The following is a 14,285-nucleotide window of genomic DNA, read 5'->3' on the forward strand; positions in this document are numbered from 1 at the left end:
TACCCTGTTTTGAGCATGGTTGGAACACTTCAAGACTACTGAGCCAGTCTTGCCGTCTTATAACCACGTGAGATCCAACCAGGCTAAATTCACGTCTAAAATTGCCAGGAAGAAAACCATCGGAGAAACATCCATGGATATCTTCGAAGCAGAAGTGGTTAAAACCAGAGTGAGTCCATCCATTGGGCGAAAAATCATCAGAATAGGCTAGAAATATAAAATAAATCAAGAGAACGCGAACGACACCGGCGGCCATCTTGGCGCGCATATCATTGTTTTTGGAATTTAAGCAATATTTACTCCACAGAATTTTTTCTAATTTTGCCTGTTTCTTCTTCTGTGCGTACTGAAAAATATATGGGGTCACCGGGATAGTTTAAGTACAATTTAAGAGACAAAACTGATATCAGTGAAATCATCGATATCTTCACTTATGAGAAATATGGTAAATGCGCTACCCGAGTCCCGGATGTGGTTTCGTATCAATTTTACGAGTGGTGTATTTCTCATCATGATATGGATAGGACCCTGCGCGCGCTCTGATTGGTCGAAAACCTATGTTTTATCAGAGTATAAAACATAGAAAAAGCGTGTTTTATTGTTTTTCGCCACACTACCTCAATATCATAAAGCAAATGAAGAAGCCTAAGCCGGACATTTGAGAACACTCGAAAAATGTAGAAAACACTCGTTTGCGGCTCGTGTTGTCTACATTTCCCTCTTGTTCTCAAATGCCCGTCGTGTTTTATCACAGTGTAATACACGGCTTAGGCTTCTTTACTTGTTAAGTAAAACACTCGTGGCTATATAATAAAATAATATGTACACTTCTTCAGTTCCTTTTCCTAGCGTTCTATTCATTTTATGATATTGAGTGTCTTCCTTTCCGAAGAACTTTTAACACTTTTTAAAATCATTTAACTTTGGAGTCCGTATAGGGAACTGCTTTGTTGATTCTACAAACATAAAATTTTGATGTAATAAACGATTTTCTGGTCCAAAACTATCCGAATAGAAAGGGTTGCGTGAAAAATCAAACCTTGTGTTGACGTTTGCAAAATTAGGTACAGACACGTTTGCTTAGTCTTCTCAACAATAGGAAATTCATTTCATTCCAGCTAAAATATCATGTTTAGTTTTACAGATAATGATTCTCGGCGAGTACGAGCAGAGAGGTGATTTATGTGATACCTTGTTTCCGTTAATCTTCATGACCGGTGTCCATCCTCCATCTCCACATTCAAAATTTCCCATGTGACAGAAAACAGAAGTTGGTTTTGAGTCAATGTAGAGCGTAACCAGCTGACTCACGTTGGACCTGTTGCATGCAAATAAATCTCAAACGGCATTGAATGGTAAAAAAATTGAGATTGAGTTGAAAAAATGTTGAAGAGTTATATTCTGCGTTCTTGTTTATATTTTACTTAATGCTTAACAAATAGTTTGCATCGTTTCTGTAAGGAATTGCAGCTGGTCTGTATGCTATATACATATGACGGCCAAAATAAAAATTCTAAATTTAAAAAATCACTCTGATGACGCACATCGTTGTTGATAAGAGTACAGACAACGCTAAACCACATTCGATTTGTTTTTTACCACAATATCGACGTCAAAGAAAATGTTTTTTTTTTTCAGAGCGTGACCAAGAGCGTTACATATTGACGTCAGCAACGTTGTCTGGACTCTTATCGACAACGGCAAATTAGCCAATCAGATTGCGAGATTAGTAGCAATTGTGGTAAAATACGTATTTCATTGATCGAAAAATTACTTTCTCCTCTAGTTTTGAATGAACTCCAATTAGTCGGCCCTCTTTCGTGAAATCTGGTTTGGTTTTAAAGCCTTTTTTAAAAAGTTTATCTCAAAACCCAACTCCAGTTAGAGACAGTTGACGATTAAATTTGAAAACGCAGCACTTTCCAATCACTTTCAATTTCAATCGTTATCATGTAACTGAGATTGACTGAGAGAAGGCCAATTTATCGTCAATTTTTAATTTGCACCCCATGCAGTGCAAATTAAAGCAAGTGTCCGAAATGGTCTCAGTCACAGAAAGCACGAGCAATTTAGGATATTTCAACTTCTTTCGACTTGTACTCGCCTTAAGGCTCGTACATTTTTGAGAGAATTTTAAATTATCAATCGTGGCGTAAATCCTTAATTCTAAACGTATTCATACGATTATCTATACTTTGAATACTACGGACTTTCGACAAATGGGTAATCATTAAAACTTCTTCAGGTAACTTTCCACTGAACAGCTGTTGCATAAGTGGAAAACTAACTGTGCAAGTGTAAATTTTCAGCGCAAAGGTATCGGCAAAGGTCCATGGAATTGAAACTTAAATGTGTAAACAACAGAACCTTGCCAGGATTGGTTTGTTGGTACAGTAGCTTACTTGTAACTTACCTGTATACGTCGTACAGTTCCTTGCAGGACGCCAGAGCTGAGAAAAGAAAAAGTATGATATAAAATAACTCGAAAAAGCTGTGGAAAGAAATTCATATTTCTGATGCAGTCTCATCGGGGGACCAGGAAAGAGTAATTTTCTCCCCTTCACAGCATTTCTCGCTCTCCCAGACTTTCACTCGTGTTTCTATTTTAAAAAACAATTGGATTATGAGCTAGAAATTTCTATCGCGTGATTTGACGAGGGCGTTCGATGGCGTTGCCCTCGTCAGCTATCACGCATAGAAATCGAAAACGAATAATTTGATTGTTTTAGGATAAATCTACTAGTCGTTCAAAACTTTATCCAAATCCTCCTCAAAGAGACCTCGAAAACGAAAAGAAATGGCCGAAATTTGGTTAACACACAAACTTCGAATTCCACACTACTCACTCTCTACAACAGGGTAGCTAGTGAGCAGCGTAGTCAATCAGAGAACGGCATTAGTGATAGAACGCTAGTAAATTTAAACTAAAACTTGATAGAAACACGACGCATGGTTTTTATTTCTTAATTAAGAAGGACTGACTCTACGATCTCTGAAAAAAAGTTCAGCTGACATGGGCAAACCAAATGGAAACAACTCTCAGCGATCATAACGATCGCTGGGATGAAAACTTGACAGAAACGCAGTGGTGGTGTTTGATCCAGGTCCTCTCGGGCATTTTTTGCGGTTACTGGCTTTAGCCAGTCACCAATATGTCATCGGGTGCGTAAGGGAGCAAGGAAGCAAGGAAGCCCTTTGCAGCTGGGGTCACGTGACCAAATTTTTCCAAGAAAATTTTTACATTATGGGCTATAGCTTGAAGAATGCCAGAAACGAAAGGAGCGCATCGAAAATACTATTATGGCCAAGTTTGAGGTCCCTGGCATTAAACAGTAAGTTTATACGACCGTTTGAATTTTCGGAAAATTTAGAGGATTTGTATGGAAAATGTTGCTGGAGAGCAAGACCTTGCTCTCCAACAACTTTTTCCATACAAAATTCAGACTGTCATAAAATCTCCTTCTTTAATGATGGGGGCCTCAAACTTAGCCATTTTGATATTTTCGACATGCTTTTTTCATTTCTGGCATTCGTTAAGTAGGTCACGTGATGGCTTAGCTGCAAAGGGCTTATTCCTTGACTATTCGGAAGGTTTCCGAACAATGTTATGAAGTAAAACCGAAAACATGCCGAGATTTAATAATCGATTTTCGCCTTTAAAACGCGAGTTTTAATGAAAATAACTACTTTTTACAGCTTAGAATTGTTATCCTTTCATTGAATATTACCGTTCGAGTAAAACAAATTCGAGTTTTGCGTGGAGTGTAGCAGAAACATTGCCCCGCGGGCCGGCTCCGCGAATCTCTACGATCTGTTACCGCTGACCGCTACGAAGCCAAAATGTACGACAATGCAGACTCGTTTTCCCATGTTCTTCGACATGACGTGACATCGTTTGGATATGTTGGTGAGTAGCCGCAATGCCCAAAAATATGTCTCACTATTTTAAAGAAAAAACGAAGCTCTTTCAGACTAAGTTAGCTGTTTATAACGGACAAACCGCGTACCAGAACGCATTTTGAACAACTTGGAATAGTCTAAATGCAGAGTTCTCCTTTTGGTGTCTTGTGTCATGTTAGCTTTCAAAATTGCACGGAATATGTTTGTTTTCTAATCAAATCACGTTCCTATTACTCTAAATGTAGAAAAACGGAAATACAAATACGACGTACATCTTAGTTCGTCATGAGACTCTCTACTTTCAAAGTTACAATCCTATCTACATGCCGCTCATTTTTGATCGATATCAGGGCGATTTTGGACATCGAAAAGCAAACAAAATGTGTTGAAAACAATTAATGAAAGATTGGTGGAGCTTAACTTAATATTTTTGTACAGTCCTATAACTAGTGCCCGTAAAGGACTTCTTTTCTAGGGCTTTATTCGTTTCCACTATTTCTCTGTCTAGTTGATATTGAAATGGGGCTGCTCTTAATGTCCAGTAATGTTAGATGCACAAGACGTCTGAGACGTATAATTCCGCTTCCTAGGTAAATAGAGAAGGGCTCATACCGGTAACATGTTCGTAAAGTTAGCGCACTAATCGGCCAATATTCAGGGGCGGATCTAAGGGTAGAGTGAAGGGGTTGCGCACCCCTTTCCTCCTGAGATGAAGCCTTCCTCTTCGTATACGCTTTTAAAATTTGTTTACCTCACCAGTTAGTAACGCCATTCCTTAGTGGTGCACCCCCTTCTAAGAAAAATCCTGGACCCGCCCCTGATATTTGTGAGCAATAAGTCGAACCCTTTGCATTCTCGGAATCCCAAGAGAAGTGTGTTCTTATTGATACAGTATAGAACAGATATTTAGAAAAAGGTTAACAATTATGACAGCTTTTTTCAAATTTATACGAATACACAGTTTACCCGAGCACAAGCGACCATCTCCAGCAAATCCTTCCTTACAAGTGCAGTCATGTCCGCCAACAGTGTTGGTGCAGTTTGCATTCATGTCACAGTCATGGCCTTCTTTCTTGCACTCATCGATATCTAAAAGAGAAATAATACTTGACACACAACGTGTAAAAGTTGAGATTAGCTAGGGAACTCCAGTTTTCAGTTCTGGCTTTGGTGTTCAGTAAATTTACCTGAGCACGAGTGACCATCTCCAGCAAATCCTTCTTTACAAGTACAGTTATGTCCGCCAACAGTGTTGGTGCAGTTTGCATTCATGTCACAGTCATGGTCTTGTTTCTTGCACTCATCGATATCTAAAAGAGAAATAATACTTGACACACAACGTGTAAAAGGTGAGATTAGCTAGGGAACTCCAGTTTTCAGTTCTGGCTTTGGTGTTCAGTAAATTTACCTGAGCACGAGTGACCATCTCCAGCAAATCCTTCTTTACAAGTACAGTTATGTCCGCCAACAGTGTTGGTGCAGTTTGCATTCACGTCACAGTTATGGTTGATGGTGATACATTCATCGACGTCTAGATCACAAACGGCAAAGAAAAAAATAACCTTTGCCAATGAGAAACTAAAAATGCTCTTATACTCAGAGAGTAAACCAGGAGTCCGTAATCTTATCACGCTAATCGGCCAATATTCAGGGGCGGATCTAGGGGGCAGGGGCAGGGGTTGCGCACCCCTCCCTCCCTCCTTCCTGAGATGAAGCCTTCTCCTTCGTATACGCTTTTAAAATTTGTTTACCTCACTAGTCAGTTACGCCCTTCCTTAGTGGTGCACCCCCTCCTGAGAATAATCCCGGATCCGCCCCTGATATTTGTGAGCAATAAGTCGAACCACTTTGCGTTCTCGGAATCCCAAGAGAAGTGTGTCCTTATTGATACAGTATAGAACAGATATTTAGAAGAAGGTTAACAATTACTACAGCTTTTCTTCAAATTCATACGAACATACAGTTTACCTGAGCAAGAGTGACCATCTCCAGCAAATCCTTCCTTACAAGTGCAGTTATGTCCGCCAACAGTGTTGGTGCAGTTTGCATTCATGTCACAGTCATGGCCTTCTTTCTTGCACTCATCGATATCTAAAAGAGAAATAATACTTGACACACAACGTTTAAAAGTTGACAGGAGCTGGGGAACTCCAGTTTTCAGTTCTGGCTTTGGTGTAAAGTCAATTTACCTGAACACGAGCGACCATCTCCAGCAAATCCTTCCTTACAAGTGCAGTCATGTCCGCCAACAGTGTTGGTGCAGTTTGCATTCATGTCACAGTCATGGCCTTCTTTCTTGCACTCATCGATATCTAAAAGAGAAATAATACTTGACACACAACGTGTAAAAGTTGAGATTAGCTAGGGAACTCCAGTTTTCAGTTCTGGCTTTGGTGTTCAGTAAATTTACCTGAGCACGAGTGACCATCTCCAGCAAATCCTTCTTTACAAGTACAGTTATGTCCGCCAACAGTGTTGGTGCAGTTTGCATTCATGTCACAGTCATGGTCTTGTTTCTTGCACTCATCGATATCTAAAAGAGAAATAATACTTGACACACAACGTGTAAAAGGTGAGATTAGCTAGGGAACTCCAGTTTTCAGTTCTGGCTTTGGTGTTCAGTAAATTTACCTGAGCACGAGTGACCATCTCCAGCAAATCCTTCTTTACAAGTACAGTTATGTCCGCCAACAGTGTTGGTGCAGTTTGCATTCACGTCACAGTTATGGTTGATGGTGATACATTCATCGACGTCTAGATCACAAACGGCAAAGAAAAAAATAACCTTTGCCAATGAGAAACTAAAAATGCTCTTATACTCAGAGAGTAAACCAGGAGTCCGTAATCTTATCACGCTAATCGGCCAATATTCAGGGGCGGATCTAGGGGGCAGGGGCAGGGGTTGCGCACCCCTCCCTCCCTCCTTCCTGAGATGAAGCCTTCTCCTTCGTATACGCTTTTAAAATTTGTTTACCTCACTAGTCAGTTACGCCCTTCCTTAGTGGTGCACCCCCTCCTGAGAATAATCCCGGATCCGCCCCTGATATTTGTGAGCAATAAGTCGAACCACTTTGCGTTCTCGGAATCCCAAGAGAAGTGTGTCCTTATTGATACAGTATAGAACAGATATTTAGAAGAAGGTTAACAATTACTACAGCTTTTCTTCAAATTCATACGAACATACAGTTTACCTGAGCAAGAGTGACCATCTCCAGCAAATCCTTCCTTACAAGTGCAGTTATGTCCGCCAACAGTGTTGGTGCAGTTTGCATTCATGTCACAGTCATGGCCTTCTTTCTTGCACTCATCGATATCTAAAAGAGAAATAATACTTGACACACAACGTTTAAAAGTTGACAGGAGCTGGGGAACTCCAGTTTTCAGTTCTGGCTTTGGTGTAAAGTCAATTTACCTGAACACGAGCGACCATCTCCAGCAAATCCTTCTTTACAAGTACAGTTATGTCCGCCAACAGTGTTGGTGCAGTTTGCATTCACGTCACAGTTATGGTTGCCGGTGATACATTCATCGACGTCTAGATAACAAAGAGCAAAGAAAAAAAAATTACCTTTGGCGATGAGACACTAAAAATGCTCTCATACTCAGAGAGTAAACCAGGAGTCCGTAATCTTATCACGCAAATCGGCCAATATTCAGGGGCGGATCTAGGGGGAAGGGGCAGGGGTTGTGCTCCCCCTCCCTCCTGAGATGAAGCCTTCTCCTTCGTATACCCTTTTAAAATTTGTTTACCTCACTAGTCAGTAACGCCATTCCTTAGTGGTGCACCCCCTTCTAAGAAAAATCCTGGACCCGCCCCTGATATTTGTGAGCAATAAGTCGAACCCTTTGCGTTCTCGGAATCCCAAGAGAAGTGTGTTCTTATTGATACAGTATAGAAAAGATATTTAGAAGAAGGTTAACAATTATGACAGCTTTTTTCAAATTTATACGAATACACAGTTTACCCGAGCACAAGCGACCATCTCCAGCAAATCCTTCTTTACAAGTGCAGTTATGTCCGCCAACAGTGTTGGTACAGTTTGCATTCACGTCACAGTCATGGTTGCCGGTGATACATTCATCGACGTCTAGATAACAAACGGCAAAAAAAAAAAAAAAAAAAAAAAAAGAAAGAAAAAAAACCCCAACCTTTGGCAATGAGAAACTAAAAATGCTCTCATACTCAAAGAGTAAACCAGGAGTTTCAATTAATGTTACACAAAGAAGCAATCAACAGCAACAAAACGAAAGGTACACTCAAAACATTATACACGACTGGCATGAAAGATGATTGCCAAGAACCTTCTAAGTTCATGTCGCAATGAAGCAAAACTGCTGTTCCATTCCCGGTTGGATCAAGCCAATACTTGCTGCTAACGCTGCCTTTGCCTTCGCTCGCCTTTATTTCCAGACATGAGTGCGCTGGGAGCTCTGGAATGGAGCCCAGAGGAGCTTTGATGGAGAAAACAAATGATATTACAAGATGTACTAAGTATGCAGTAGTTTATGTTATGATAATAAACTTTGTTTCTGTCGAACGAGGATCTACAGGCTGATGAGCTGCCCGTGGAAATTTCATGTTCTAAAACAAACATTTATTTGTTTTTCTTTTCAAGGTTGTCAACTAACACCAAACCCTCGGGAAAATAACATCTACCAGGCCGGGGAAATTTCAGTTAATATTGAACCAAGGAAGGTCGGCAACTACAACTATAATTTTACGTCCTTACTTTTGGTGCCCTTTTTAACCTCCTCTTAAGTCCCTAATTGGCGCCGAAGAAGTGAGTATTGGACGTCTGGTTGACGTCCGCCTCTCACACTAGAGAACTTAAGCAACGACGAATTTATAAAAACGCGAAATTCGCGATTGTCTAGATCTGTTCGGTGCGCCAATGGCTCTAAAAACGTGCTTATGCAACGACGGCGTTCAATTCCAAATGGAAATACGAAAAATTAGTCGTCGTCGCCCACTTTCGCTAGACAAAACAGAACTTGGTCATTTCACGTTGTTGTTTTGACGGCAAAGAAATGTACAAATTAAGATTTATAACGCACGTGCACAGTTTTGCTCATTAACCCTTTTGTTTAGTGACGTTCTCGTTGCCGTCGTTGTCGTAGTTGCTTAATCTCCCTAATTACTTGCTTTTGCTAAAGCTTCGTAATAGGTTTGTACCTACCCCGGTTGCTCAAGCGTTTTAAGTAAACACGTGCCGGGTCTAAGCGGAAATGTTCCGGTCTTGCCTCCTTGGTGCGGTTATTCAGTTCGCACGAATTTTCCCCCACCACGTAGTTATAGCTTTGACAGGTGAGTTCTCTTTCACAGCTGATGTCACACTCGTGAAAGGCTCTTACGGGAAACTTTTTAAAGACGAATCCCTGTAGAGCCATCCCATTTATGCTCCGTTCCTCTCTGCATTGCTCACCAGCGGCTACGAAATCCATAAAGAAGCCGGCGAAGAAGAAGAAACTTGGAAAAGTCCACAGCATTTTCCTGGTCTATCAATTTGGGAGAGATTGACCCAGATATAAAATAATGAATTCAAGTGAAATATTCATAAAATTCAAACATCGTTCAGTTCGCAAAGCTTTAGGGGCTGGAAACTGAGGCTTTACGACTCGTAGATTTAACCGATTTTCACGAACCTCCGCCAAAATGTTCCTGGATCACTGTTGGGCTTAACTGGCATTTTAAATACTTCCTCACTTAGGCCTTTCATGTGACGAAGATCGGAAACGCTTGACACACTTTTGTAGTCCGTCATCTTGTAATTAATATGGTACAGATTGTTTGGTCGTTCCCGCGAATACGGAGGCAGGCAATTTAGTGCAGCAAAAATTGTCAGTTTTGCGTTTAAAGGCCTGCATGCGTGCGCTTACACATAGATTACATCTTTAAAATAATCATCCCTTTTGATTCTACATTTTATTTGCTTTACTTTTTTGTATTATTATTATTATTATTATTATTATTATTATCATTATCATTATATATTTTATTAGTTTTTGTTTGCATAGTTTTCTATGGTTCTGTAGAAAGCAACACGAGTACGAAATATTCTCTGAAAGATTTCATCCTAGCACCTTACGTTTTCTGTATTCAGTTTACCTTTGACCCTTGCACAAAACTCTCTCAAGCGCTAGGCTCTTTGTAGCTGAGAGATAAGACGATCCTTATGCTAAGACGATCCTTGTGCACCTATATCCTAGAAGTCGGAACAAAACACAACAACAAAACAAAACAAACAAACATGGCGATGTCAAGACGGTCGACTATTTCATCTTGTTTTTCTTCTCCACTTGGTAACCATCTAACTGAAGATTTTGCTGGTAAAACATAAACGAAAAGTTGTCTCTTCCTAGGTGATAGGACCTTCCTCCCTCCACGTCACCAGCCCCTTACACTAACCCTTCTGCTGCCTACCTTTCGGTTTTCTTCTCCAAGATTTTTGCGGCAGCACGAAAAAGGGATCGTAGGTTCCTGCAGGTGTAATAAAATATCAAATATGGATTAAACGATATGCATCACTTTCTCAATAAAGGTAGCTGTTAATTTTGGTCAATGACAGGATACTCGTTAGTACCTCGTTGAAAGATAGCAGTTCTTCTAGATGCTGTGATAGTCTTGTATTGAACTGCTTCCAATGCAATCGCTCAGCCTTAAATGAGCATAAACAGCTGGTACCAGCTGCAATAAGCTGTTATAATGAAGCCTAAATGGTTTTTGCGTGCGGAAGTTTTTGAGAGACAACGTGATCATAAACGGGATGTTGAATGTTGTCTTCCGTGGCGCCCATTGTCGTCTTTTCACTAAAACTTCAGGGCTCCGCAACTCATTGGCGGAACTGGGGTGAAACATGCTAGGAGCAAGAACACTACCTCTTGTTGACGTCCATGGTTCTTAAACATCTGCTCTTAAAAGGGAACTATCATGAACATAACTCCGACAAGTAAAAACTTAAAAGACATACTTTGAGTCTTTGATTAATTGATTGGTTGATTGATTGATTGATTGGCGGATTAATTGCTTGAAACCTAAGTATCAAACTGGTCTTTTGTTGTTAAAAATTACATTTAAGTGCACCGAAACTACAGAAAGAGTGTTATAATGGATTAGGCACAGAGGTAGTGATGTCAAGTTGAAAAAGTCTCGCAGACGTTTTCAAACTATTAATTTTGTGGTCGTGTCGTGCATAACAGTCGCTTAAGGTGGCTGAACACAGTTTTTGATACCTGTGTTTTATTGACCTTTTTCTCTAAAACCCTTGATCCTTCGGTCGTCAAAAATGGCAGCAAGCTAGTTAACAACAGAAACTTTGGTTTTTTGATGGTTAAGCTGACGTATGTGCCGTTGCCATGGCAACATGAATAAATATAAACAGGCCTTTAAAATCGGTTTTGTTTATTTGCAGAAAGTCTAGTCATTAGATTTTCTTTAAAATTTGCATGCAGCAAGCTTGTAACGATTCTCACAAGTTAACACCATTTTGCTAATAATTTAACAGAGACATCTTTAATTATCCCTTGTTGAAGGTTCACTGGAATATCTAGAATTTCCTTTGTCAAAGTTCAATTATGTTCAATACTCCGGTTATTTATTTCCTAAACTATTGTCGTGCCAAATTTCGTGAAATTCTAATGAGTGGTTCTCGAGAAATAGGTGTATTTCCGAGAGTGCAATTTTCATTCAATCGCAATTTTTTGACGTACTACGCATGCGCTGCATTTAACTGGGTTCTTTCAATAAGAAAGAAAAAGCTGAGAATTGCTGGGTTCTTTGCATCGTTACCTTTTCTAACATATCTTTGTAATAAAAGACTAAAGCCATCAATACGCTGCGTTCAATTATAGAGAAAAATAGCACAGATACTGCGGGTGTTGAGTAAATAAAATGATCGCTGTATTGACGGCACGTGTTTTTTTTGCAATCCTTGTGCGCGCGCTGAATTGCATAAGCAAAAGCGCGAGCGAAACTGTTCGGCCACCTTAAACTAGTACCTGCTTGTTCTGTCTTCATCACGTCAATGATAAACAAAGCTATGGTTGTGGCTATTTCTATGCGATCGCGTAAGACCTTTATGTAGTATAATATGTGTGTGTCGTATATGTTTTGTTGTTGCTGTTCGCATTTTTTTGATTTGTTTATAAATTTCCAAAACGTATAATTACTTAAATAACTTACAATTCAGAACTCTGCTTTCTACAATTTTCTTCTTTCTCTACAGTACTCTACTTTCACTGCAATACTATAATTAGTTTCAGAATAATTACTCACTCTACAAAAATACGCTACGATACAACTGTTGTTGTTGTTGTTATTGTTGTTGTTGTTGTTGTTGTTGTTCTTCTTCTTCTTCTACTTCTTCTTCTTCTTCTTCTTCTTCTTCTTCTTCCGCCATTCTTTGTTTCATCTGGGAAATGACTTCCCCGACAGCCATCAACCTTTGATCGTAATCATTAAGCGTAAGACGCAAACAAACCACAGACAACACTGTGCCTGGGTTTAGTGATATAAACCATCGTTTTTTTTGAGGAATTTTTGGACATGCACTCAGAAAAATCGAACGTACTCTAAAATGAGCCGCAAAGACACCTTTGATAAGTGAATAAAGATGGTGAATTTTAAGACACTTAAAGAAACCTTTGTCTTTGAGTATCAGAATAAACAGGAAATTCCTTAGAGTCTTGTATCACTTTCCGCAATTTGTCATTGATGTATTTGGGTACACGTTTTTCTATTCAAAGGGTAGTACGAGTGGTTTCAAAGGAATCTCATATCACAAAATAATAGCTCATATCTCACAATAAGATCTTGGAACGAAGATAATTTTGCGAGTACTTTTTTCGTGCTGGAGGTTGCCGAGAGCAATATTCAGAGACGAGTGTTAGACACTGTGCAGCAGTAAACAAAAAAAAATAACCATACTATTAATAAAACGCAAGGAGGTACTTTTAGTATATTAACCCGAGATCTTGACACCACGGACCGAGCGCAGCAATATCAGTGCAAATTAAAATAGACCAAGGTCTGAAATTATCCCAGCACTGTCCTCAGATAGTTCAGTTTATAAGAGGTGTATTGTTAGTCTCCTTCGCAGGCACTCGGACCGAAGTCTCAACCCTCCCCGTCCCCCGCGTCTGCAATATTTACTTGCCACTGTAATCTGTGCCTAGTTGTTGTATAAGCTGCATCAAATACAACGTAGCTTGCCGTCTTGATGTTTTCTTTCTCAAGAAAACCCTGACCGGCCATCGATTGGCAGACATTTTGGCACGAACCTCGGCAAGGAAATGAAATCAAGCCAGTGATTGGTGTATTTTAAGAAAGGAATTTCTGTCGGTATTACGCGGACACGTGGGGTCGAGTTCGGCCCAAGCGGCTGCAAAGGGGATAGAGGATATTAGTTACAGGGTGGCAAGAAGATTGGATTTAACAAATTTACGTCAGGTTTTAATGCGTCTGTCCTCTTATAGATGGTAAATTGCGTCATAACATTGTCAAAGTGGTTCCTCATTAAACCTTGACAATTTTATCACGAAACGTTAGGGTTTTTGTTACTGATCTGTTGTTTTCTGTACTAAATTTTCGGTGGCTTCTTTCTACCTTCATCAGAGTTGTAATGTTAAGGTTAGTTAAAACCGTAAAGAAACAGCACTGGAAGCAGTATCTACAAAATATCTGTCTTTGTCACAGTTAGTAAACTAAAATGCGAGATCTCTGTAATAATAGGAAAAAACTATCTTTTGATTCTTCAAGAGACACTTACAAGCAAAGTCCATAATCTTCCTCTAAGGGAAAATCTTCAAATAAAATGTTCAGCGCTTTGCCTTGTGGGATATGAATGGAATACATATAGTGCAGATCACTTGGGTAATTTTTTGGATATCCGGGACTTTTCAACGAGTTGTTTACCACAGAACCACATCCTGTCGGAGAAAAATATGTATTTGCTTAAAAAAGTGAAATGTTAAAAAAAGTGTTATAAATGTTCAACGTTTATAGTGGTCAATGAGCTTAGCGACACCTAGATAGTTTTCAGGCATGCCACTTAAACTGAAAGAAACAAATAGCAAATAAACATAATATCTTTGCCACCATTTGCAATTTGCCTTGCAGTAAACCCCACTATTCCATGTGTTCGCCTTAACTGACATTTTTCTGAGCAATCGTTTAGAACTAACGAAAAAATGAAATTTTATTTGAAGAACTGTCTTCTTACCTTGTACAGCGATGGCGTTGTCCTGTTCACGCCATGTCAACACGAGTCCGAGTAGAAACCAAAGCATGTTCACGGAGTGAACTGATTTTTGCTCCTTTAGTACAGATTTGCCAAACTTTATTCTCGAAGGATGTAGATGAATATATTAGTTCTGAAAATAGGAAAAAA

General features: G+C 39.6%; 2 protein-coding genes and 1 pseudogene across 2 annotated transcripts in view; all 3 read right to left on the bottom strand.

Moving 5' to 3' along the window:
• LOC145481893 (uncharacterized) overlaps positions 1-14,285 on the bottom strand; it is a 287,663-nt gene that overhangs the window by 183,744 nt on the left and 89,634 nt on the right. The gene's annotated exons all lie outside the window — the stretch shown is intronic.
• The window catches only part of LOC145481850 (uncharacterized), a 51,085-nt pseudogene that overhangs the window by 5,807 nt on the left and 30,993 nt on the right, over positions 1-14,285 (bottom strand).
• Positions 8,011-9,543, bottom strand: LOC145481898 (uncharacterized). The gene is made up of 2 exons (XM_081460461.1): positions 9,078-9,543; positions 8,011-8,352 (listed from the first exon to the last, which is right to left on the bottom strand). Exons 1-2 carry the CDS (start codon positions 9,385-9,387, stop codon positions 8,105-8,107), a joined length of 558 nt encoding a protein of 185 aa, XP_081316587.1. The 5' UTR covers positions 9,388-9,543; the 3' UTR covers positions 8,011-8,104.

This window comes from Orbicella franksi, chromosome 3, assembly GCF_964199315.1.
Source record: "Orbicella franksi chromosome 3, jaOrbFran1.1, whole genome shotgun sequence".
Classification (NCBI taxonomy): domain Eukaryota; kingdom Metazoa; phylum Cnidaria; class Anthozoa; order Scleractinia; family Merulinidae; genus Orbicella; species Orbicella franksi.

What these genes read in the sequence shown, in the direction of transcription:
- LOC145481898 (XM_081460461.1), bottom strand. Translation starts at nt 9,387, where the DNA reads ATGCTGTGGACTTTTCCAAGTTTCTTCTTCTTCGCCGGCTTCTTTATG. An exon ending in AAAACGCTTGAGCAACCGGG is followed by an intron (nt 8,353 to 9,077) that starts GTAGGTACAAAC and finishes TCTCCATCAAAG; the next exon opens with CTCCTCTGGGCTCCATTCCA.